The sequence below is a fragment of the Lontra canadensis genome, unplaced genomic scaffold (assembly GCF_010015895.1).
Source record: "Lontra canadensis isolate GAN:19392208 unplaced genomic scaffold, GSC_riverotter_1.0 scaffold4, whole genome shotgun sequence".
Lineage (NCBI taxonomy): Eukaryota > Metazoa > Chordata > Mammalia > Carnivora > Mustelidae > Lontra > Lontra canadensis.
In genome coordinates, this window is record NW_022630998.1 from 43339129 (window position 1) to 43366102 (window position 26974).

The 26974-nt window shown below is 34.3% G+C and overlaps 1 protein-coding gene across 11 annotated transcripts in view; it reads right to left on the reverse strand.

Moving 5' to 3' along the window:
- Positions 1 to 824: 824 nt before the first annotated feature.
- The window catches only part of ERBIN (erbb2 interacting protein), a 124250-nt gene continuing 98100 nt past the window's right edge, over positions 825 to 26974 (reverse strand). For 3 of the 11 annotated variants that reach the window (XM_032849458.1, XM_032849443.1, XM_032849448.1), the window contains 9 exons: positions 20381 to 20495; positions 18152 to 18335; positions 14559 to 16104; positions 10325 to 10468; positions 7726 to 7845; positions 4855 to 5064; positions 3691 to 3783; positions 3151 to 3225; positions 825 to 2343 (listed from right to left, as the gene is read on the reverse strand). In XM_032849458.1, coding sequence (XP_032705349.1) covers positions 2236 to 2343; positions 3151 to 3225; positions 3691 to 3783; positions 4855 to 5064; positions 7726 to 7845; positions 10325 to 10468; positions 14559 to 16104; positions 18152 to 18335; positions 20381 to 20495 — 2595 coding nt within the window. In that variant the 3' untranslated portion in view covers positions 825 to 2235. The remainder of the gene's footprint in view (positions 2344 to 3150; positions 3226 to 3690; positions 3784 to 4854; positions 5065 to 7725; positions 7846 to 10324; positions 10469 to 14558; positions 16105 to 18151; positions 18336 to 20380; positions 20496 to 26974) is intronic. The other 8 variants (XM_032849509.1, XM_032849501.1, XM_032849468.1 and 5 more) reach the window with 7 other exon arrangements.

The following is a 26974-nucleotide window of genomic DNA, read 5'->3' on the forward strand; positions in this document are numbered from 1 at the left end:
TGGTACATTTGTAATATATCAATATAATGCGTAGATAGTTAACTTAAGGTTAGATCACTAATCAATCATTTTTTGTGGCTAATTTCCTTTTCCAAAATTATTTCTGTGTATCTGATGAGAGATAAAGTAGTTGAAAATGTTACCATTATATCTATTTTATGTATTCCTTATTAAAAATAGAATGTGACTGAAAAATTGTCTGAAATTTTAAAAAAGTGTGCCAAAATTAGCATTTTAAAATAAACTATGAATAAAAGGAACACCAACGCTTGTGTTAAGAAGCTGTTTGTCATTATTTTTTTTAGAGATTACAACACGCATACAGTAAATGAATTTTATCAAAATACAGCACATTTCTTCTACTATATCCATAAAAATCAATTCCTATGTAAATAGTACTGAAAAACAACTAAAATGAGTTAAAATTTACAAAGAGTTGTTAAAGGGTTTCAATCAATATTATTAAAACTATACAGTACAATAACCAAGTGATAATATCTCGAAAGAAGTGCAATATTTGAGTTCACATCTTTTGAAAATTACTGCCTATTTAATCTGACTAGCAAGAAGGAACGGGTCCAACTTTTTTTGCAAAAATAATGTAAATTGCCATTTTTGCTAGTCCTATAAAAGTCTTAATTAAAACAAGGTTGAAGGACAAAGCATAACAGATTAAAAATTCCAAAATTATATTTCTTAGTAATTAAAAACGAAGTACAATAACTGAATATTGCTCTAATGAAAGGCTCCAGGTTAGCCTTGACTAAAAACAGTTATTGGTCTTCTGTGGCACTTTTTTTCTGGTCCAAATAACCATGCATTAATTCTTACCATTGCATGTTATTCAAATTTTATTGAATTACAAAGAACAGAAACAAATAAAATTAATGGTTTGGATAAACAAATTAATAAACAACTATGAAATATTTGTTACACTAATGAGGAACAAAGGCAGCTGGTGGTAAAACACTATTCTATTACATTGATACACTTAGAAACCCTTTAAAGACTCTGAAGTGTTGAGTTCACATTTAATGTTACCTTTAGGAACAGCCCTTTATTTGAATACCTTTACACACTGGTAGGCCTCAAGGACCCATCCCTTTGCTCTACAACTCTCCACAGCAATTCTCTATCACTGTGCCAATTTCACAAACTTACTTTGGTTTCCTAGCTCCATGCGTACTGTTTCCTTTGACTTTACCAAGGCAATGTGAGACCAAACAAAATCAAGAGGCTTTCCTAAATCTGCTTACACTTTGTGTTACAGCAACACAATCTTAAAACTGGCCATTTTAGTTTCATGTGCTGCTTAAAATAAAAATTATAAATTAAGATTAAAATGGAATACTAATTATAAAACAGATTGCAAGGACTAACATTTGCAAAAAAAAAAATCAAGAGATTTCCATATCACAAAAAAAAAATGCATGGACATGCATCTACATAAGAGTTAAAAATTTCCTGTGACTAAAAAATTAAAAATTGAATCACCAGTAGCAAATGTATTGTCAATGGCTATGACAAGAACAGATCCTGTAGAGCTCATAAAATGCAATTACCGTCTTTTTTATTTCTTTAAAAAGACATTACATTTTTATTGCATTATTTTATTAATAAAAACACATTAACAGATTTTTCAATCTCTGCTTCCAGATTTTTATAGGAATTGACTGTTTTAATCTGGCCTTGGAAAGTGAACCCACCAGCACCACCTTCACCTACTCACTCTTCAATTCAATATGCACATAGCAAAAACCAACACTTCAAATCTCTTGCCCACATTAAAAACAAGTAGTTTCAGCAGAAAAACATTAATACAAGTTGAATAAAAATAAGGGCACAAAAGCTATGAGACAGAAAGCTCTGCCATCTGTCTCTGGGCTACAATCAAGGCCAACTAGAGCCTTGCACAGAGTTCAGTCATGTGTATGAAATCCAAAAATAAACCTACAATCTATACAAAAACAACATATGTTTGTTTTTGTAGCCTTGATTGCTATGTTTAAAAACCTAACAAGAACTTTTATATGGTATGAATTCAACAGTCTCCCCTATATACTGTACAGTGGTTCTTTCCCTCTGACCACAAGTTCCATTATTTCATTAATGTACAAATTTGAACATAATTTTTTGAGTTCTTCTTTACATATAAAAATAGTCAAAATATTAATTTCCCCTGCAAATATCTTCCAATAAATCTTGCTGCCTTCCCCCTTTTTTTGTCCACAATTCTTATGAGGAAACCTCTCGTACAATGATGAGTTCTACTGTGTTCTGGAAAGTTTTTAGCAAGGACACTGCTTGTCCATGTTCAATATTGATAAAACTGTAGCCATTAGCCTAGAGGAAAGAAGAAAAATGTCTTTAAGAAAAACATTTCATAGTAATTTATTTGCATGTGTACATTTAAATTTCTGCTGGTACTGCACAAACCTGGCAGAAAATAAGAATCATTCTGGAAATTTAAAACATCATGCAGACTTCTGGGCCTTAGCCCACATCTACAAAATTAAAATCTCTGAAGGTGGGACCCAGGAACCTGTACCTTGTCTATGTTTTCAGATGATTCTTATGCAGCAACCCAATGTTAGGAAGCACCTGGCTAAAATACAGTGCCAGGCATGGTGTTATGTGTATGCACTAAAATATAAATGAGGTCACCAACATGCAAGGATACCAGAGGGCAAGGCCTACTCTTTCTATTGCCTTAGACCAGCAGGTAAACACTACATTTCTAATAATTTAGGCTTAACATTGATTGAGGTCTTACTACATACCAGACACATAGTTCTAAGTGCTTCACATTAATTAAATTCTTTAATTCTTGTAACAAACAAAAAGATTCTTTCATCTTCTTATTTTTAAGAAGTTAACATTCCTGAACTTTAACAAAATGCTAAGATATACTGAATATGTATTAAAAAATATCCGTGGTTTTTCCAAGGTTCTAGGAAGAAATATGATCAACTATGAAAATATTAGAAAGTGGCCCATAAGAAATGCCACTATTTTCATCCACAAATATTTAGTGATAACCTTCACAAAAGGATTATTTTAAAAATCTGACATTTAATAATTACTTGATGAGAAAGCAGATCTTATAAAATGAAAAATTAAGAAAATAATAAAAAGATGTATCTTAGTTACCTGAATAATTTTATCCCCTGGTTGTAATAATTTTGATGCTGGTCCTTCAGGCTGTACCCTTGTTACAAATATACCCTTTAATAACAACAAAAAAGATAAATACTTAATGGAAAACAGTATGCATCAATGACAGAATAACAAGGAACAATTTTTCTTTGACAGCATATAAATACTTGAATCATAGCACAAGTTTTCTCACCATCTTCTCTGAATATTGTTATTTTTGGTGCTGGTAATTCTGACTTGAGTATAATGACTTCTCTTAAAGTACAGATGTGCAGAAATGTAATAAGCAAATTTAAAAATCACTTCACAATGTAATGAACATTTAAAACGGGGGGTTTAATTTGTTTTCCTCAAACAATTAATTTGAAGTGATCACATTTCAAAACAGAAAGCTGAACAATACAGAGAGAAATAAAAAAGGTGGTATCTGTCTACATTTACTTAAGTATCTGTTAGATTTTTACTTATGTACAAGAGACATTAAGTAGTGAATAAAACCTTATGAGAATCTCAAGGACATATAAACAAACTCACGTCGTCTTCAGGTCTGAATGGATTTCCTCTGCCCCCAACACCTCCTGATATGCTAAATCCAAGTTCTGGATCCTTTTCAACTCTCACTCGAATCTGAATTAATGTGAAAATAAACTATTACTAATATTTCAGAAAAAGCTACAACACAGTATTTAACTATAGGTAAAATATATAAAGATTCATCTAAAATAAATATTCAGCTAGATGAAGGGAAACCATGACATGTTAATGGGTTAGTGAGTTAAAGGCACAGCTAGGATTATAAAGCATAGCTCCTAACTTATTCTATTGCTATTTTACAAGGATACGCAACCGATTTACTATTGACCCTATCTTTTTTTTTTTTTAAGGTATCATGGATTTTAATGATATGGAGCACACACAGTTACTATCAACTCATTACCAGTTTCCATCTGTAAAACATCTAAATTACATAGTATCACTGTTTATTGGGTGCTTCATAAGATATTTAAAAATCCCTGGGTGGTTGTTAAATATCAACTCATTTCCTGAACCCATTTATATGCTTCCAAGACATTGGAACTGATGATCAGCTGATAATATTTTTATAACCATGCTATAAAAAAAGATCAAGAACTAAACTTGTTACAAAATACTCCTTTTCCCAGAGACTAAACCAAAACGAACAAAGCACATGTTCTCTACCTCAATTTCTAACAGTACTATTTTATCAATAAACTATAAAAACATATAAATGTATGATTAGTCACTTTTTACGTACTTTGGAAGACTGAATTCTCAAAATAGTTTGGAGTATAGTCAAATTTCAAACTCTCAGTATCAAACAACAATAGTAAACCATAATAGGCCAGTCACGTTTCATGGTTTACTATTCATATTCCTGAAGAATATCTAATTACTGGAGTCTCATCAAATGGTTTTTTATAAACAACCACCTTAGGAAAAAAAAAATCACATCCAAAACCCTGAATCCTATGTCAACTAATCAGAACACAGGGGATCATGGAGTCAAGTTAAACCATTAAGTTTGACACCGTATAAACTTAATATGAAACCAAACCTTTCAACAAATTGGTAAAACTATGTTAAAATTCTATATGGATTTGTTGCTAACAGTTAAATATCCTATGAAGTACATTAAAAGCTTAGTTTCATAGTTCAAATATTCTTGATTATTCTTACCTCTTGCCTTGCCAGTTCATGGCCTTGTCTAGGAGGACAATGGGGCTGTGTATATGGAGGCTGGTGGGCCACCTTCAGCATCAAGTAATCAATTAGTTGTTCTCTAGAGGGATGCCTTGCCACAGAAGCCTGAGGAAGGGGGTGATGTATTTGACTATAATTTGCCTGAGGCCTGAGGGGCTGGCCCATCTGTCCATTAATCAAAGGCATCTAAGAAAAACACGAAGTGTCTTAAAATGACCAACAATAATCTCTCATTACAAATATCTGGATTTTCTTCTTGGAGCATTATAAAGCACTAGAGTTTAACATTCTAAATCACACAATATCAAGCCACTCACACTATTTTTTTCTAATTTTGCAGTTTTAAAAGAAAAAAGCTATTAATTCTAAACTTGCCTGAACGCTTGCAGATAGATTCTCACTCTTTAAAGGTTTCAAATGAAAGGAAGTACTTTAAAATTTAAAATTTTAACATTTAAAATTATCTGCTTTTCTGTTCAATATACATGGACCTATTTTTCTTATAGTAACCAAATGTTAAAATGGTAATTATGTCAAAATTTTAAAATTTAAGCCCATTAAAAGGGTAAATTTTTCCATCTCACATATACACAGAAGATGCATTTGTTCATGTTTTCTTCTGAACAAAAGTAGCAATTTCTGTGGTAGGATTTTTTTCCTAATCTGACTCTATTTCCTTTTATTTGTTTTTTTTCAGAATTAACAAGTTAATGCTGCTATAGGGTAGAAAACTAATTTACTTCTTGAGTGTGTGTAACAGTTGGCAACTTTTAAACTCTCTAAATGTTAGTTCCATAAACCAGTAATCACAAAATTTAAACCTTAACATTCTATTTTACTTTTCGCAAGCTACACAAAAAATCTGAGATAAATATTTTGTTGTTAAAGAATTATCCTTGTTTTGGGGCACCTGGGTGGCTCAGTGGGTTAAGCCTCTGCCTTCAGCTCAGGTCATGATCCCAGGGTCCTGGGATAGAGCCCTGCATCAGGCTCCCTACTCAGCAGGGAGCCTGCTTCCCCCTCTCTCTCTGCCTGCCTCTCTGCCTGCTTGTGATCTGTCAAATAAATAAATAAAACCTTAAAAAAAAAAAAAAGAATTATCCTTGTTTTAATGCTTCTCATCGTTTACACTGAATCTGAATTTTACACTTAAAATCACCTTTGTGCAAATGTGGCTAATAATGTGTTATGCTAGTATGAGGAAACTATCTGAAAAATAAGTTTACATTTGGATTATAAATATTTGCATATAAAGAGATTGCTATATAGAAGTGGAAATATTTTTCAGAGATTAATCATTTAAAACTTATTGATTATCAATAAAAAGGTGATCTTATTACAAGTGAATTATAGAACTGTAAGAAATATTGAAAATTAAATTATCCCAAAAAATTATCCTAAAATTATCCCAAAGTAGAAAAGTTTGGGAAAAGATTATGGTAATTGTTTCATAACTACACGCTCTTGTTATATGAATCTTGCTGAAGGAAACAAAGAAGTTAGGCTTTAGTGAACATTTTTACTTTAAAAAGTTATCTTTTTCACTGTGTTACACTTCAGAACTTAGTTAATTCTGGACTTTGGAAACTTACAAAGTTTCCAACTGGAGATTTCTAACAGAACGCAAAGATATCATCACTCTATGCCAAATCTTGCATTGGTTGGAGAAAAAGTGATAAGGTACTCTATTATCCCTTTATCTTTAAAAAAAAAAATTGTGGTTGTTTACTAGTTGAACATTGTAGATTTGAAGCAATTATCTGGCAGGAGCCTTTAATTGGTTGTGTTGTCACTTTATTACTTATGCACAACTCTGTGGACTGCACTCACTCTCTCCAAGCTTGTATCATTTATTCCTGTGTGCAGATTCAATACTTTTCTTCTGGAGAAAATTTTCCAAACAATAATTACTTCTGACCCATGCTAAGACTGCCTGATACCTAGACTCTGAGTTGTACCTGACATTTTACATCAATGTTAAACATACCCATGGAATATATTAAGCTATCATTAGTAGATGGCTCAGGAGAATAAAAGTATGAAACAAACCAATAACCTAAACTACAAAATGCGATATTAAAAAGAAAAAGAAACTGAGTAACACAGCTCAATTAAAGAAAAACAGAAAAAAAGGGTAATATAAAGAGTTATGTAACATAAGTTATGAACTTATATGAACCCTATGTTATAGGGCTGGGTATCCACTCTCAAGAACAGTGTGGAAGTTTTTATAGAATACATTAAGTATGCTTCAAAACTGTATTGGGCTATACTAGGAATATGGAATTAGGAGAAAGAACAGCTGAGAGAGAATATTAAAGGAAAGAATTATCAATCTGGTGCTGGTGACAGAAAAGTAAATTTTCTAAGTGATGCTTTAGTTACAAAAGCCATAAGAATATGATCATCAACTACTCTACCACATACAAAAAGTCTTCCAAGATGATTTCTGATTACATTTAAAGAATTTTAAAATGCCTTTAATAATAGTAAAACATCCTCAAATGAAGAATTTAAGACAGGTTCATTTTTAATTCTCCAAAAGGTTTGCTATCAGGATGCTAAAAAGCCTGACTGAAACAATAAAATAAGCAGATGATAGTAGAGAAATAAAGAAAAAAAAAAACAAAATAATTTTCCACAGTGGAAAAAAAGCATTGACTAAACTATGAAATAACAGAGTAAAAATCTATTTCATATTTCCTAATTAGTTCTTAAAAATCTTTACTAATCAAGGAGGAAAAGTCCTCAAAACATTATTTTCACTGTTAAAGCATAGTTATTTCCAGTTCAAAAGCTATAAAACAAATTCAAAGAGATGTATTCATTTATTTCCTGAACACCTACTTTCATCAAGCTGTCTGGAGGAACATCTTTGTGACTAAGTGTAGCTGACGAGTAGTTCGGCTGTCCTGAAAGGAATAGATCATCTTGACAAGGATCTCCTGGACAGGCTGTCTGGGGATGCTTCAAATGAGGGGAAAATAAAAAGTAAACAAATAATGCTCTTTCAGATGTGAAACCAAAATGATGATGATGACAATTGAAAGGAGATTAGGAAAAAATATTATAGGTAGTGGAAAGATGAAGAACCAAGTCAAACATTATGATCATAACTGCCATCAATACTAGTACCTTTATGATGGACATTAACTAAACTTGTTGTATATATATATATATAATCATTATGATGTACACTTTGGACTAACACCATATGATATGCCAATTATATCTCAATAAAACAGGAAAAATATCTCAGTACATTTAATACTGTTAAGCTATTTCTTCACAATGTTTTTAGTTTTATTTATGGTAATACCTAGCTTTTAACAATGTGAACAATTTAGTTATTAATAAAAGTTAAAAGTCCCAAATTTTAAGAGCAACTAAAATTTACTCCTATTGAGTACTACAAAAAGTTTTTTTTCCCCTTAAAAAACCCCCAAAACTGCTATTCTTTTAACTGCACAGTGCCACCGAGATTTTCTTATTAATGATGGGCAGTACCAATAAACACACAGTCTTCTAAAATTCACTTTAGCTTAATTCTATCATACTAGTATTGGGCAGCTCAGTATTTTTAAAACCAATGTTTTGATGAATTTTTTAAAAATTAACTAGAGTTTGTATTTTTGTATGTCAATAATATCCTTATAGTTTGCCTCACTGATAGCTTTAGAGAAAAAGACAAACTCAATAGCTCATTGTCTCTGAATGTATTTTTTTATAATATGCTAGGAAGCAAGATGCCCATACTTTTCATTTTAATTTAGTTCTAAACACACCCAGCTATATTTTTTAAAAACTGAAGGGACTGTGATAAATAGCACTATTGTTACTTTTAAAACAATATGTGGCTAGCAACATAGCTATGTATACATTACATCATCATTTTGAAAAATAATCTGAAATCTACTTCATTATGATATGCCACAGGATACACATAAGCCTAAGGGCTTTGTGACTTAATCTTAGAAACTTTATCTGCAATAGAGCTATCATGTGCAGTTTGCTGGTTCAAAGCACTGATTAGCATTTTTAGATTTGATTTGATCTAATTTTGTGTATTTATACAATGAATATTTTGCCTTCCTTCCCCATTTTTGAGATGTGCTTTTGGAATGCACAGTAATCAACTTAGGTCATAGCTTGAAGTTTAAATTCAAGTCTGAATATATAACCTTATCTAGTTTTTAAAAGAACAAATATGTTTTGAATGAAAAAGCAAAATGCAACAAAGTCAAAGGCTATGAGTTTAAGAATAATAAACAAAAAAATATCACTGTTTAAGAATTTGGAAAGAACAATCGTTCCAGATGACAATAAAGATTATTCGAGTTAATAAAAGCCCCTGGTCTTCAATCTGTGGTTTCAGCTGGAAAGAGTACCAGAAACTCAGGGCTTAATAGCTATCATTCTTCTCTCTCCATTTCAAAGTGATAAATTACAAAACAGTTGCTAGGACTCTAACATAGAAACAGATGGCACAGCAAGAACGGTGAGGTCCAGCTACAGCAAAGTGAATCTGGGAGACCACTCTTGTCCTAGAACACAACAATGCAAAGCCAGCAGTGTATTAAAAAGGGGTTGGTGATGAGGACCCTTGGGATAAGGCAAGGATCCAGAAGTAAGCAGAGTCAGTATGGAAATAAAACTAGGGGAAAGAGACAAATAATGTAGTAGGAGGAGAAAAATCTTTTCAGAATGGAAGGAAAGGGGAAGAAATAAATATTTATTTATAGGCCATGCTACCACCTTAAGTTGTTATGAAGAGAAAAATCTTAAGAGACATACCAGAGTTGTTCAGTTCTTTCTCCTTCTCTGCCATTCTTATCACCTACCCTTAACTTTAATTAGAAGAATAAACCTTCCTTCTTCATCATTAATGACTATGCTGAAACATGTATAATAAAGGATTTGGGTTTTGCCTTTTCATTGGTACTTATTACAATTTTTCCAGCCTTGTATTTAATCATATTCAGTGAATTGTGATTAAACTTACTTCCATGTAGTGATTCTCATTTGCCAATTCTAAATTACTAAACTAAAAATTATTCTTCCCCACAACACTTCTGTGTACTACATATATATAGTACAGCCTTCAAACTTGAATTTTGGAGACTAGCAAATTTTATTAAGCAAAAACACCACAAAGCATAATAATTAAAAAAAACAACAACACTTGGTTATTTTGATTGCTCATCCCTATTTACATAAACAAGAGTATATTACATCCTTAGTTTATAACCAAAGAAACTTAAGTGATAAATACTAAATCAGCTTTGCAGGGAGTTTTAGAATTAAGCCATGGAAGAACTAGAAGGGTAATCAAGATATCTAACCCACCATAAAAACTTATTTTCTAGAAATGTGAAAACATTAAAATGTGGGTTTTTTTTCTTTTTCTTCTGTGTACTGAAAGTACTGGTCTACTGCAGGTACTCACTCGAAAAATGTGCCCACCAGAACCTCTTCCGTCTGCAACACTCAAGGCAAGGCTGCCTTGGCTGCCATGCAGATCCCTAGAGCTGCCATAGTGAAAGTTGCTTACAGCAGTAAAATTGGAATTAAAGGACCTTGACAGCATGCTCTGAATAAAGAGGGGATAGATTTAACAGAGATTAGTGTAGCATGCAAAATTCACAAGACATGTTATGTACAAAGATGTATTTATAAGTAACCCCAATACCACGCAGGAATATCATGCATCAAATTTTAAGTGCCAATGCAAGAAATTGGCACTATTTACCATATATTTACATGACAACATACACATATACACATAAAGTACATGTAAATCCAACCATTCACATGTTTAAACACTAAAGAAGAAAGTACAAGCATACAGTGGCTTTTACAATGCTATCATTTCCTTTACTCCTAACTCAAGAAGTTTGTCAGAAAAGAGAAACTGATGCCATACCTAGACGTATGTGTACATATGTAGTTATATATGGAACACAAGCTAATTTTTTTATAAAGATACATTTTACCAACCAGTTATTTCTAACTTAAACTGGATTTCTAGAGTCTGCTTCGTTTTATAGAATTTTATATCATTATTAAATAAATGGAGCATTTAAACATACATACATTCATAGCGTAAGTCTGCAAAACACACCTGGCTCCTGACCACTATAATTTCTAAAAAAAAAAATTACCTTAGAAATCTCCTTAGAAACATGTCTAAGGTAATTTCTTGAAAAAATTACCTTAGAAACATGTCTAAAGTTAGAAAAAAGTTGAGCATATACATAAAGTTTTAGGATTTAACACTTAGAAGGCTCTCACTGCTCTATAGTTAACGGGAAAAAAGTTAGACAATGCACTTGTAAAAACAGTTTCTCCCATTCATATAAATAGATACTTAAGATTTCATTTTAGGAGTTAGTGGCATTTGCTGCTTAAACTTGAAGAACCACTGATGAAATCCTTACACTGATGAATCACTTATCACCAATCCCAGAGCTGCCTGAGAAATGAACCTCAATAAACACAATGCCTGATTTTCATTTTTCCTGCTTATTAATCCCCAGAGCTGTTACATGCTTTTCCTTCGTGTGGAGTCTCTGAATATGAGGGTCTTATGGTCAAACCGAGAGCAACCACATTTTGAGCATGGCTTGTTATCAAGAAATACAGAAATGTCATAACAAGCATTTCTATATTACTACTAGGGAATACATATATGTTCTGCAGATTATGAAGTTGATCTCTAATACTAAGAAAACAATGTGCCAAATTACAATATACACTTTTTATTTTTGTGGATTCCAAAGTAATGACTAAAGAAAAAGCTAAACTTAACAGGCCATGCCGATGCTTTCCCAGACCATTTCACAAGCTATTAGGACTTGGCAGAGGAAATTCAGAGATACCAACAACATTTGATTATAATGTAAAAATAAAGAAACTATACACACAATCACACATAGAAACATAAACAACACACACTGATGTACTACACATAGTTTTAACATGTTCTTAACTTGAGTGGTCCAAATGACCCTTTTAAATTATATGGAGATCCTGGAACAAAGCTTTTTAGGACATCTTTGAACATATCTAAAGTTTTTGTAAATATGTCACTGACTAAGAAGGCTGAAGCTCAGAACAGGTCCAGGCCTGTGAATTCAGGCCTGTGCATAGACATCTACATAAAATTGCACCCTGCTGGGGCACCTGGGTGGCTCAGTGGGTTAAGCCTCTGCCTTTGGCTCAGGTCATGATCCCAGGGTCCTGGGATCGAGCCCCACATCGCGCTCTCTGCTCAGCGGGGAGCCTGCTTCCCCCCACCTCTCTCTGTCTGCCTCTCTGCCTACTTGTGATCTCTGTCAAATAAATAAATAAATAAAATTAAAAAAAAAAAAGAAAAATTGCACCCTGTCACAACACAACACATTTGTGCAGAGCTCAATTAAGGAATATGTCCTGGGCACTGCTATTCACTACATGCTAATAATTGTATAGTAGCAATTAAATGTGGAAATTATCCTATTATGTTATTGATGTTCTGGTTGAGTGCTTCTTACCAGAATTATTAGTTTAATTAGATAAGTCTTCAGAAGGATAAGGTGAGATCTATTTATATGTTTGGGTTCCAGGTACAGTTTGTTGCAGGGAAGGGAAGGAGGAGTTACTAAAAGAAGGTTAAAAAACCAAGTAAACTGCAATAACTTTTTTTTTTTTTTTTTTTTTTTTTTTAAAGGAGGGCAAAGTAGCAACTTTTGATTTGGGGACTTACTTCTAGAGGTGGGGCAGGCATTGTGAAATATTTTCAAATATCTACCAGACCATAAGAATTATGTTTGGGGGAGGAAAAGGAATTGCAGAGAAGCAAACAGATTCTCCGTCACCCTCCATCATTTTTAACCAATGCTTTCAAGTTTGGTAGTCTAAATCATGTTGCTCTGTGTCCTCACAAAGCTTTTCTTAGTTTCACTGGACTAATCCTCACCTCTAAATTACCCGTGGGCAAAACTGGGAAAGTACTGTCATGTACTCCTGAAGTAACTGAATGATCAATTTCTAAATATAAAAAGCAGAGAGGTACAATGAACAAAGGGTAGCTGCTACTTGCTTCCTATTTACTCAAGTCTAGGTACATCTCCATCAGACAGGGAAGTACTGGGAGAACAGGCACCTGAGATATCAACTACACAGAATATAACGATAACCAAACTCATCTCTTCACCAAATCTGATCTTCATTCTCTATGCTGGCATTTCCAACAAACAGTTATTCAAGGTACCACTCAAGCTTAATTCCTTTTCCTCAGACACTGACTAGAGGAATATTCCAATCACAAGCAAACTATTCTAGAGTCTGTTTCGAAACTGTCTCTTGAATTCTTGCCTTTGTCTCAATTCCATCAATACATTTCTTATTTTTAATCAACTTAACTATAGCCTCTTCCTTCTCTTCAAAACAAAGCAAAGCAAAACAAAACAAACCTATAGCCCTTCCTCCTTCTAGTTCCATAATAACTCCAGGAGTTTATTTACAAAATGGCGATGGTACTCCTTTACTTAAGAAATTTCCAAATTCTTGGGGCACCTGGGTGGCACAGTGGGTTAAAGCCTCTGCCTTCGGCTCAGGTTGTGATCCCAGGGTCCTGGGATCAAGCCCAAGTCGGGCTCTCTGCTTAGGGGGGAGCCTGCTTCCCCCTCTCTCTCCGCCTGCCTCTCTGGCTGCTTGTGATCTCTGTCTGTGAAATAAATTAATAAAATCTTCAAAAAAAAATGAAAGTAATTTCCAAATTACTTAGAAAAAGCACACAAGTTCGAAGAGCCTGAACAATAAGTACAGCTACAGCTGAGACAAAATGGATGAGTATGATTCAAGGCCATTAGATGTTCAGCTATTTTAAGGTGATAGTATTGAAAAGAGCTAACAATTATAAGCAGAGGTTCATGTGAATTGATACATGGTACTAATCATATTTTAGGCATTCATTTTTGAAAAACTGGACTTAAGGAAGTTTTTTAAATGACTAATTGAGGTTGTATACATTTAGCTGTTTTTACAAACAAATAAGCTAAACATGCTCTTAAGTTATTTTACCAATGACTTCCAAACTTCATTAGAGCCAAAGACATCTGAGTTTAGATAGGTCAGAAATGCAGTTCAGGAAAGTCAAGAGTAAATGCCATGCCAGAAGCCATCTGTGTCAGTGACAGTGTTAGTCTTAAAACATTGACTGGGAAAAAAAAATCTTAGATAAAATATTTACATTTAGGATATTTCTTGTTATTCTGCTAATTATATAGTAAGACTACTATTTTCATACACATAGTTACATAACCAGTAATTATTAATAGATGAGAGCAGGAGATCAGAAAATGCTAAACAGAGGTACACATGTAGATGCATGTATTATTTACAGTATGTATGGCACAGTCTAAAAAAGATATACACTAAACATATGAAATGAATTTCAGCTTATCAGAAAACACTGGGGAGTAAGAAACAGAAAAGAAGCATATCCTACCATCTCAGTTGTTTTGAGTCTAAGTCTAAACTTGAACTCTGTTGTAAGTACCAAGAATAAAATCCTCAAATATAAGTATATATTCAGTAATTCAGAGTATCTTGTTTCACCTTAAGAAACAAAGAATACCAAATATTTTTAAGAAAAATAAATTTATAGAAAGGAAAATAAAAAATTCATATTTAATTACCTTTTCTAACTTTTTGGCCTCGATGTGCCGTAGTACTTGTTCTCTCCAATCATGAGGAACTTTACTTTTTCCTGGAGGATCTAATAAAGAATGCTCAGAACCAACCCTTGCATTTGGTCTTTTTGAAGGACTAGTCCGTGAATAATTAAAATCACTAACAGACATAGTTCTCTCTGGTATTTCACTAATGGAGGGTCGAGCACTCTGAGGCCTTGATGTATTTGGACCATCGATGCTATATGTTCGTGCAGAAAGAGGTCTCTGTGATCCTGACATCACTGGAGTTCTTCCCACTGAATGTAACTCTCTGTATGATAAATATTCTCCTTCAGGAATCTGGGCCCGCCTTGTGGGACCTGATTCACCAAGATTTACAGAAGCTGTAGAGGAAACACTACTTTGTCGCTGAATGGCAGTTCGAGTTGCTCCAGGAATGAGTCGGTCGTTTGGTGAGATTGCCCACATTTCCCCGTGTCTTCCTGGACCAACCCTCTGATGTAAATGGTATCCAGTATTAGCCCGGACATTGTTATGGTTAGAGAAATTCATATTGGCAGAATGTTTAGCATAACTATGACTTTCTGTGCTCTCTGATCTAGGAAGGCGCTGAGGAGGAAAACCGACATGATCTATTTGGGGATTCTGTTTGGTGTGCCACAGAGTGTCCTTAACAGCAGCACTGCTACTGTACTGGATGTTATACTGAGGAGGACCGTACATCTGAGGCATAGGTTGTGGGCCACTTACTGTGGGGCTTCTTATTATATTTGGCTCTTCAGGATTATGATTTGAATCAAATTTGAAAACTGCCTTTGTACCTGATATTAAATCAGTAGATGAAGAAGAACCAGTAAATACTTGCAATGGTTGATCATACAAAAGTGTAGCAGACTTGCTCCTGACAATATTTTTTCCATCAATAGTAGATGTTACTTTAATTGTTGCACTTGGCTGCTGTGGTCCATTATCACTAAGAATGTCATAGATTTTTAACCCTCCAGTCTCCATATTAGTTATACTATGAGATTTCACAACAGATCCAATTGGCCCACTTCTCTGAGGAGAGAGATCTTCAGTGCTTTTGGAAACACCCATATCAACAGAAGAATCAGTGTCATGTGGTTCAGTCCTCCTAGCAGACTGTGGAGTTTCCTCAGAATGTCCATTTATCTTATTTACACATTCCAAATTAGGATACTTATTTCCATTTTCCAAGGGCTCAGCTTCTCTTTTAGCATTAATGCTTAAAAAGTCTGTTCCAAGCACTATATCCTGTGTCTTTGATCTTTCCACTATCTCTGGTTGAAATGTATCATTAGTTACAAGTTTATTAAGATTCATATTGATATGGTCTAGTTTGTGAGATTCATCAGATGTGGCTGCTGAGTCAACACTTTTCTCAATAAGAACCAATCGCTCTTCAATATTCAAATCATATTCAGATAAGTTAATGTCTTTTTTATCATGAAGCTGGAATTTTTCTTCTGTTGAATGATTTAAAATACCTCCGTTTTGTAAAAGGCTGTTAAAATTTTCATCTTCTTGTCTAAAACAAAGATAATTTTATCACAAACATCATAAAGCTCAGTTTTTTTCTTTTTTTAAAATATTTTATTTATTTATTTCACAGGGATCACAAGTAGGCAGAGAGGCAGACAGAGAGAAAGAGAGAACGAGAGAAGCAGGCTCCCTGCTGAGTAGAGAGCCCGATGCAGGGCTCGATCCCAGGACCCTGTCAAATAAATAAATAAAATCTTAAAATTAAAAAAAAAAAAAAGTAGGTTATACTAAAAAAAAACTTACAGAACTCAACAAGAAGTCAGTTTTTTGTTTTTTTAAAGATTTTATTTATTTGACAGAGATCACAAGTAGGTAGAGAGGCAGGCACAGAGAGGGGAGGAAGCAGGCTTCCTGCTGAGCAGAGAACCCTATGCTGAGCAGAGAACCCAGGACAGGACCCTGGGATCATGACCTGAGCTGAAGGCAGAGGCTTTAACCCACTGAGCCACCCAGGTGCCCCAAGAAATCAGTTTTATTGTATGGTGATTTAAAAAATAAAACTAAACAATGCAGACTGAAAAAAATCTGAAGATCAAAAGCAAAACTAAATCTAATCACTCTTCTAAGTTATTTCACTGTATTTGGCAAATATTTATAAATGCGCTATTTTAAAATTACAGAAAACATTTTATTTCTGCTTGGTGGAAATAAACCTACTTATACTTCACACAAATATGAAATCATATTTGTGCCCTCTTGCATAAATATTCAAGTTATGTTTAACAAATATTCCTTAGGATTGATCTTCCCATTAGGTAACAGACTATATTCATTACAGAAATACAATAAAGTTGTGGATATACCCCTTTGATATCCTTTATTTCATTAAACAAAAAACATGATTTATAAAATATAAACTATTTCTCAACAAAATACTGGAAACATTACTTCAAAAATTAATCATTATCTTAACATCTAAGAGGTTATAAAAATTATTCTACTGCCACACTAGGTCTTAGCCTCAAATTTAGAGGGCAGAAATAATTAATCATAAGTATGTAATAGTTAAACTCATTTTGTGACATAAAATTCATTTTCCTTCTACAACAACACAAATCAGCACAAACAAAATTTGACTTAACTGTGTCTGGAATTTAAGAACCATTTTATTCTAAAAAGTTATCCATACAGTAAGCTTTGGGTTCAGTAGTAACCCAAATCTTTCTAATAAGCACCTAGCTGATACATTAACATGAAGGTGAAACAACACATCTTATTTTGATAGCCAAGTATTTTGAAAGCCCAAATAACAGTTGTTTTAAACTTCAGCTAATTTTAGCCTATAGGAATTAAGTCTTGTTTAGAGTCTGACCTACAAATTTGGGACTAATTCAAAGATACAGAAGTAGTTAAAAGTACTGAATGCCCTTTAATGGCACTCTTCAAAAATGAGTAACAGGGCACCTGGGTGGCTCAGTGGGTTAAGCCTCTGTGTTTGGCTCAGGTCATGGTCTCAGCGTCCTGGGATCGAGGTCCACATCAGGCTCTCTGCTCAGAGGGGAGCCTGCTTCTCACTCTCTGCCTGCCCCTCTGCCTACTCGTGATCTCGCTGTCAAATAAATAAATAAAAATCTTTTAAAAAAAATGAGTATCTAAAAAATACCCATTTCAACTTGAATTACTCTAAACAAGCTGTTTGTTTTAATATCTAAAAATACTGTTATAGTGTCCAATTTTTTAATGAAGAGAATTAGAATATTTTAAATTCTTTCTTCCCCATTTTTAAAAAAGTTTTTTTTAGTAATCTCTACACCCCATATGAGGCTTGAATCCATGACCTCAAAATCAAAAGTCACATGGTATTCCAACTGATGCAGCCAGATGCTCTTTTTCTTCCCCACTTAAAAAACTATTACAAATGGAAACGTAGCAAACCTAAGTAAGTAGTGATAAAATGGGGAAGAAATCATACACTACCTGAACTACTTCTATAATATTAATTTGTGAAATCTGGTTTGTTTTAGTCATATATATTTATTTGCCTTATTATCTCTATTGTATAAATAAATTATTCTACTAAGATGTTCACAAACCTGATTTTGGAATTAATACCAATATGAGTTTGTTTCATTGGAGAGCAGAGTGAGGTATCTTGACTACTATCAGTGTTAAGAGAAACTGAATCAGACATCCGAGATGGAGAAGAACAGTTGCTGTTATTCTGATTGCTATTGTGTGTAACTTCATCCGATAATGAATCTGTATCCTTTGTATCATCTGAAACAAAAAAACTTAAGCTATTGATAAAGTCACTAAGGATTTGCGTTTAATACTTTGCAGTAATGACAAATGACATTTATATTGTCCTGGTTCAATATATAAAGAATTCTATGATTAGAAGATAAATAAAAGCACTTCTGAAAATTCAGTCCTAATATACACAAAGATTAAATAATTTAAAACTCATGATACCTTTAAGTTTTTGACAAATATAATATATGTTAAGATTATCCAGAATTTGATTCAGTTTTAACTACTGACAAGATTATATTATACAAAGTTTTTCTAAGGCCATCAATTAATTTTAGTGAATAAGGCTCTTCCACTCATTCACAATATTTTATTCAGTAGGACCTACACCCAACGTGGGGCTTGAATTCACAACCTAAAGATCAAGAGTTGCATACTATATTGACTGGGCCAGCCAGGTACCCCCTCATTCACAACTTCAAAAAGTCATAAAAACAAAGAATAAACAGTACAGTTCATAGTTCACAGCCTAGATTTGTAAATTTATCTGGGGAAGAAATTATTTCATGTAAGTATGGAGTTGTTATCATCTATTCTGAAAATAAAAATGGGCAATACAATTAAAAAAAACACCAAAGAAATCAAGAAAGTTCACATGGTAAGCTCTCTTCTGCTATTTTTAAACCATTTCAAAGAATTAGATATTAAAAAAATGATCAATATATGAGATGGCTTTTGTTTTTTATATAATCAGAAATAGACAATATTCATATGCCATTATAGGCAGGTACTATCAGAAAATATTATATTTTTAAAAGTAATGATAAAAAAGATAATAACTTGGGGCACCTGGCTAGCTCAGTCACTGGGGCATATTAACTCTTGATCTCAGGGTCATCAGTTCAAGCTCCAGGCTGGGAAAAAAGCTTACTTAAAAACAAAATGAAGAAACACAATAATTTAGTATCTTTACAACCCTGAAGACTGTTTTTAATGCAATTTTACCCACATCACAGAAATAGTATATACAGAGAGAGTAAAAGGAGATTATATGAATTAAAGATATTTTTTCTGCTCCAAATATCTTAGGGGCACAGTTTGAGTAGTCTGGATTTTCTTTACAGTTGGCAATAATAGTACATGGGGCTTTCTATACTCAACTTTAAGGTATCTGGGCGCTGGAGTCTTAATTTTTAAAATACTATTAAGCAAGATGGCTTTCTTTCCCAGATATTATTCCTTTCTTTCCTAGAGAAGTTCTTTCCTAGGTATTATTCCTCTTCTTCAACTTCCTTGTGCAGTTAGATAGTAATGGAAAATATTTAGCACAGTAAGCAGGAACTAGTAAGTACTCAGACACATATTGCTATCACTATTATTATGAAAACCAAACTATCTAGAGGCACCTTGACGTAAGTTTCATTAATGCCATAAAGGCAAAGACTGGATGAATATTTGGTAGAGATAATATAGACACGTTCAGGCACTGGGGGGAGAGTGAAGGAACGGTGAAAGGAAGGGACAGATATCCTTCAAGTTCCCTTTCATGTCTAAGAAGAGTCAAGAGATTCTATTACAAGAAAAAAAATGGCTGGGGTGTGAGGATGTTTTAAAAAGAGTTCCAGGACAGGTAAAATAACAAGCATCTATTCTACATCAGGTATTGTGCTAGATCTGAGTACACTGAATAATCTAGCACATTTGATACTCACAAACTCCTTCATTAGCCTCAATGTATGTCAAGTTAGAGAAGTTCATATGCATAAAATTAAGCAGCTCAAGAATTACCCAACAAATAAGCAGCAAAAACAGAATCACAAAACAGGTTTTTCTGTCTATAAAGCCCATGCCCTCATACATAACCTTGCATGAGGGAAGAGAAAATATCTAATAAGGGTCTTCTTTAAAAAACAAGAGGGATAAAGAACAGACCTTTTAGGAAGGCATATTTTAAAAATTGTTTCAAAAAAGTGTTCTAAATAATATAATGACATTTAATGAAATTTATTTTAAAAAATTATAAATTTGATAAATTCAGCCCATTTCTATTCCTAGTGCTTTCAACATCTAACCTTTTTTGTTATTACTAAGAGCTACCACTTTTGGCTGGTTAATAGAGCTTTCAATTAATGGTGGTCGCATCTCTGCCATTTTCATCTCTTCATCAGAAGAAAGTTCTTCAGATTCCTAATTTAAAGAAAGAAGAAAGTATTTAAAAAAACTTTGGTTTCTTTAAATAAATATATATTAAGTCATAAGAACTTCAAATAGAAAAGAATACTTAGAACATGGATGAAAAACCTTTTTATGGTAACAGCAACTAAAACTAGTATATAATTTAAGTTTTTCAAGATATGGCAATAAAACTGTGGCAATTATTAACAATATGTCAAAGTGGCTATGGAATAATACTTCATGGTAGGTCTTAATTCAAGTATATATATATATATTTTTTTTTAATTTTTATTTATTTATTCGACAGACAGAGATCACTAGTAGGCAGAGAGGCAGGCAGAGAGAGAGAGGAGAAAGCAGGCTCCCCGCTGAGCAGAGAGCCCAAAGCGGGGCTCGATTCCAGGACCCTGGGATCATGACCTGAGCTGAAGGCAGAGGCTTTAACCCACTGAACCACCCAGGCGCCCCTTAATTCAAGTATATTAATGATTAATATGTGCCGGTACTCTGCCAAGTGTTAGAGAAATAAAAATGAATAAAACACAATCTCTGTCATTGAAAAACTCAGTTTAGAGGTATTCCAACCAAAAGTCTCTTCCTAATTCTCACATTTATTCCCTCCAAGATTATCAAGTTGCAAGGAGTTAGAAGGACTGAGGAGTTCTTCCATGGCAATTTTTGACCAATTTGAAGAGAGAATTTTTTATTATTCTCCATGGATTTTTCTCTAATATTTGACAAAAGTCCCAGATTATCTGCCACTGAGTGATTAAATGAAAGGGGGTAGTGAACAAAAAGACCTGGTGGTGAACAACTATTTATAGAAATATTTTAACATTGCAAAAACTGTATATAAAAAACAGAGCTTTTGCAGATTTAATTATTATACCAAATGATGAAAATAAATAAATAATATGATGAAAATAAAAACTCTTAAACATTGTTCTGTTAAAAGTACTAAGACTTCCAGTTACTCGTAGGTGACATAATAAAGATATGGACCAGGGTCAGAAAACTATCTCAGTAAAAAAGCCAGATCATAAATATGTTACACTTTGAGGCCCTTAAGTCTCTCTTTCAACTATTCAACTCTGCCACTGTGGCACTCAAGTAGCTACAGACAATATGTAAACAAATGCCTATGACTATGTGCCAGGAAAATTGAATTTCATCTAATTTTTCGCATGTCATGAAAGTGTCTTCTTCTGTTGATTCTTATTCAATACTTAATAATGTAAAAGCTGGGGGCGTCTGGGTGGCTCAGTGGGTTAAGCCTCTGCCTTCGGCTCAGGTCATGATCTCAGGGTTCTGGGATCAAGCCCCACATTGGGCTCTCTGCTCAGCGGGGAGCCTGCTCCCCGCCCACCTCTCTCTGCCTACTTGTGACATTTGTCTTTGAAACAAATGAATAAAATCTTTAAAAAAAAATAATGTAAAAGTTGTTCTTAGCTTTCAACCTATATAATGACAGGCAGTGGGCCAAACATGGGCCAAAGGTCATAGTTTGCCAAATCCTGTTCAGGACTGTACTACAATGGAAGACATTTCTAATTAGTAGAACAGGAAGAGAAAGTAAAGAGGGAAGGAAGAGAAGTCAGGGGTGAGGTAAGAGAGGAATGACATTCCACACAAATGAAAGCACAGAAATAAGAGAAGGTATGTCAATTCCATGTAGCTGGAGCTCAGATAACTGGCAGGAGACAGAAAAGTTAGATTGGACTGAAGAGGGAAAGGTTATGCTCTGAGTATGGACTCAAGTACATGCTGGTCACTACTGGAAGTTGCCAAGCCAGGAGTTCATATCAGGTTATCTTTCAAAACGGTAACTCTGATATTAAAAATGCATGGAAAGGGGTGCATGGTGGCTCAGTCGGTAAATGTCTACCTTCGGCTCAGGTGATCCCAGGGTCCTGGGATCACGCCCTGCATCAGGTTCCCTGCTCTGCGGGAAGCCTGCTTCTCCCTCTCCCACTCCTCCTACTGTCTCTCTCTGTGTCAAATACATAATATACATAAAATACTAAATAAAAAAAATCTTAAAAAAAAAATAAATGCATGGGAAGAGATAGAGAGCAGCAGAAAGGGACCTGGTTATCCTAACAGTCCTAAAGGAAAAAAAAAATTTATCTTTAGGCAATGGCAGTGATGGCTGATAAAGAAAAAAGGAATCTGATAGAAATTTAGGAATGAACAGAACCTAATGGTAGAATTAATGCACAAAGAATGAGAGAACAGGAGAAGGAAGGGCAAACGGTCTGTCCCAATTTTGATACAGACAGTACTTTCAACTGCTGAGCAGACTTCCTCCGATACTACACCTGACATCTGGGAGCTATGGCCTCCTACATTTCCTCCCACCTTTCTGTCTCCTGTGCTCAAGTCAACTAATGTTCCTGCAGTTAGCTCTTATTTTGTCCTTCCCCACTCTTCCCCTTTGGACTGCATTTTCTTCGATAGTTATGTTTAATGTAGATAATTCTTCAATTTATAATTTAGCTTTCATTTCTCTTCTGAGCTAAAGATACACATTTCCAATGACCTACTGAGTATGTCTAATGGATGGTCCTGTTAAGTGTTCAAATTCCACATATTGAAAACAACCTCTCTTAATACCCAAGTTCAGTTAATGGCATCATCCTATTCAAGCACAGTTGTATGACTATTCCCTCTTGACTCCTTATAGTCAGGGATATTTCTTTCTTTCTTTTTCTTTTTTTTTTTTTAAGATTTTATTTATTTATTTGTCAGAGAGAGAGAGAGAGAGAGCGAGCACAGGCAGACAGAGTGGCAGAGGGAGAAGCAGACTCCCTGCGGAGCAAGGAGCCCGATGCGGGACTCGATCCCAGGACGCTGGGATCATGACCTGAGCTGAAGGCAGCTGCTTAACCAACTGAGCCACCCAGGCGTCCCAGTCAGGGATATTTCATACTAAATCTCTTACATTCTTAAAACTAAGTTCCAGTCCACATTTCCTAGTATTATTATAAAGAGTATTTATATAAATGAAGTATTTATATAAATAAAGCCCTGAAATAGGGAAATTCAGTAGCTGTTGCCAGATAACCCTAATACATAGCTCTATCACAAACACTGCTCTGCTAAAACGCCTTCAGTGGCTTCTCAAAGACTACAGAACACTAAATCCAAACTTTTTAGCATGGCTTTCCAGAGCCTCATCATCAGGAGCCAAACTACTCTACTAATTTTGTTTCATTCTACCACCCCAACCCCATTCTACCTACACTCAGGTAGACGGAACATGTTCTTTTCTGCATTTCTCAAGTACCACCCTTTTGCTATCATTATTCCTTCCATATTTTATTCAGTTCTCCTATTTCTGTTATATGAAAATATTACAATATACAAATTAAACGGCTCCTTCACCGTAAAGCATCCATGGTTGTTCCTAGCCAGAAAATATCTCTTTTCTAAATTTATGTAGCACTTACTGTTTTTATCAGTACTTTTCTTATACACTCAGCACCGTCTAGCCTTGATTGTATCTATATACCCATATATCTATTCTGCCACCATAGCTCAAACACCATGCCTTATGCATAGAAATCATACAAAATCAAGTATTAAATTCACTGGGACAAACCTAATAATCTTTTCACAAACTATGTTGTATTCGGTCCAATGTATATGATAAGTATATGGAATAATGTGATCCATTTAAAGTATATTCACAAACCATGAGGTTTCTTTCTAGTAAGTGAATACCAGCTTAATGGATAATCTTGAAGACAGAGGACATGCTTTGAATGCATTTAAATTTTTCAGGAATAAAGATGCTACTATGAACCCACAATACCACTTTTTCTATATACCAGTGCTCTGCAAAAGAACTTTCTATAATGATAGAAATGACTGGTCTGTGCAGTTCAACATGGTAACCACTAACTAGCCGGACATAGCTACTGATCACCTGTAATGTAGACTAGTAAAACTAAGAAACAGAGTTCTTACCTTTATTTACTTAATTTAAATAACCATTTACAACTAGTGGATACATAATGGGCAATATAGCTATAAATCAAAAACACTTCAGAATTTCATTTTGCAAAGTTAGAGCTTTACCATTTTACATTATCTTCAGCAGTGTATGAGAGGAATGCAAAAAAAGAAAAAAAAAAGGTGCAGCTACTTCTGGAAAACTCTGGCATTTTCTCAAACAGGTAAACAGAGTCACTGTATGATTCGAAAGTTTTACTCTTAGGTATATATCCAAGAAAAAAAAAAAAGAAAATATTTACTGACACAAAAACTTGTATGCAAGCATTCACAGTGGCATTACACACTATAGTCAAAATGTGGAAATAACCAAAATGTCCATCATTATTGATACAATGGAGTATGTATCAATGGTCAAATCTATAGAGGCAGATAATCAGTACATAAGATGCTAGGGCTCAAGGGAATGGAGAGGTTGTGGGGAGATGGCTAAAAAGTACTGGCTTTCTTTTTTGGGTAACAAAAATGTTCGAAAAGTAACTGCAGTGAAGGCTGAACAACTTTTAGTGTATCAGTAGCCACTGAATAAAGGGTACAACCTTTATTTAAATGGGTGAATTACATAGCATGTGATCTATGCCTCAAAAAAGCTGTTTAAAAAAAAGTTACAGCTTTTATTGATCTACTAGAAGAAACTCTTAAAAGAAAGTCTCAGACTCCACCAAAAAAATACTAAAACTGATAAATGAATACAGAAAGTCACAGGATACAAAAATCAACATAGAGAAATTCACTGCATTTCTGTACACTAAAAATGAAGTAGCAGAAAGAGAAACTAAGAAAACAATCCCATTTACAACTGCATCAAAAATAGTATCTAGCGGGGGTGCCTGGGTGGCTCAGAGGGTTAAGCCTCTGCCTTTGGCTCAGGTCCTGGTCTCAGGGTCCTGGGATGGAGCACCACAGCAGGCTCTCTGCTCAGCGGGGAGCCTGCTTCCCCCTCTCTGTCTTGCCTGCCTCTCTGCCTATCTGTGATCTCTCTGTGTCAAATAAATAAAAATAAAAATAAAAATAAATCTTAAAAAAAAATTAGGTATAAACTTAATCAAGGACGTTAACTCTAAAAACTAAAACTCTGAGAGAAGAAACTGAAGATGACACAAACAAATGGAAAGATACCCCATGTGCATTGAATGGAAGAACAAATATTGTTAGAAAGGCCATATTACCCAAAATCAATGTACAGATTTAATGTAATCATATTGAAATACCAACAGCAATTTCCATAGAACTAGAACAAGTAACCCTAAAATTTGTATGGAACCCCAAAGACCTGAAATAGTCAAAACAATCTTGAAAAAGAAGAATGAGGGGGGGTGTTTGGTTGGCTCAGCTGGTAAAGCATGCAACTTGATCTGAGGGACATGAGCTCAAGCCCCACCTTAGGCATGGAGCCTACTTAAAACAAAGTAAGAACAAAACTGGAGGTAGCAAAATCAAAGATTTCAAGATATACTACCCAAAGGTATAGTAATCAAAACAGTATAGTATTGGCACAAAAACAGAAACATTGATCAGTGGAACAGAACAGAGCCCAGAAATAAATCCATGATCATCTGGGTCAATTCGTCCTCAACAAAGCAGGAAAGAATATCCAGTGGGAAAAAGGATGTTTTTTCAACAAATGGTATTAGGAAAACTGGAGAGCAACATGCAAAACAATGAAACCGGACCACCTTCTAACACCATACACAAAAATAAACTCAAAATAGATTGAGAACCTAAATGTGGGACCTGAAACCATAAAAATCCTAGAAGAGAGCACAGGCAGTAATTTCTCTGACATTGGCCACAGGAACATTTTTCTTTCTCTTTTTCAAGATTTTATTTTTACATACTCTCTCCACCCACTGTGGGGCTCAAACTCAAAAACTTGAGATCAAAACTTGCACGCTCTTCCGACTGAGCCAGCCAGGTGACCCAGAACATTTTTCTAGATGTGTGTCCAAAGGCAAGGGGAACAAAAGCAAAAATAAACCATTGAGACTACATCAAAATAAGAAAACTTCTCCACAGCAAAGGAACCAATTAATAAACTAAAAGACAACTTACTGAATGGGAGCAGATACTTGCAAATGAGACATCTGATAAAGGGTTAGTATTCAAAATACATAAAAAACTTGTAAAACTCAATACCAAAAAGACAAATAATCTAAATTAAAAAATGGGCAGAAAACATGAACAGACATTTCTCCAAAGAAGACACAGAGAGGGCCAACAGACACATGAAAAGGATCTCAACATCACTCATTATCAAGGGAATGCAAATCAAAAATCACAATGAAGTATTACCTCACAACTCTAAGAATGGCTAAAATCAAAAATAAGAAACAACAGTGTTGGTGAGGATATGGAGAAAAGGAACCATCCTGCACTGGTGGTGGGAATGCAAACTGGTACAGTCACTGTGGAAAAAACAGTGTGGAGGTTCCTCAAAAAAATAAAAAATAGAATTACCATATGATCCAGTAATTCTA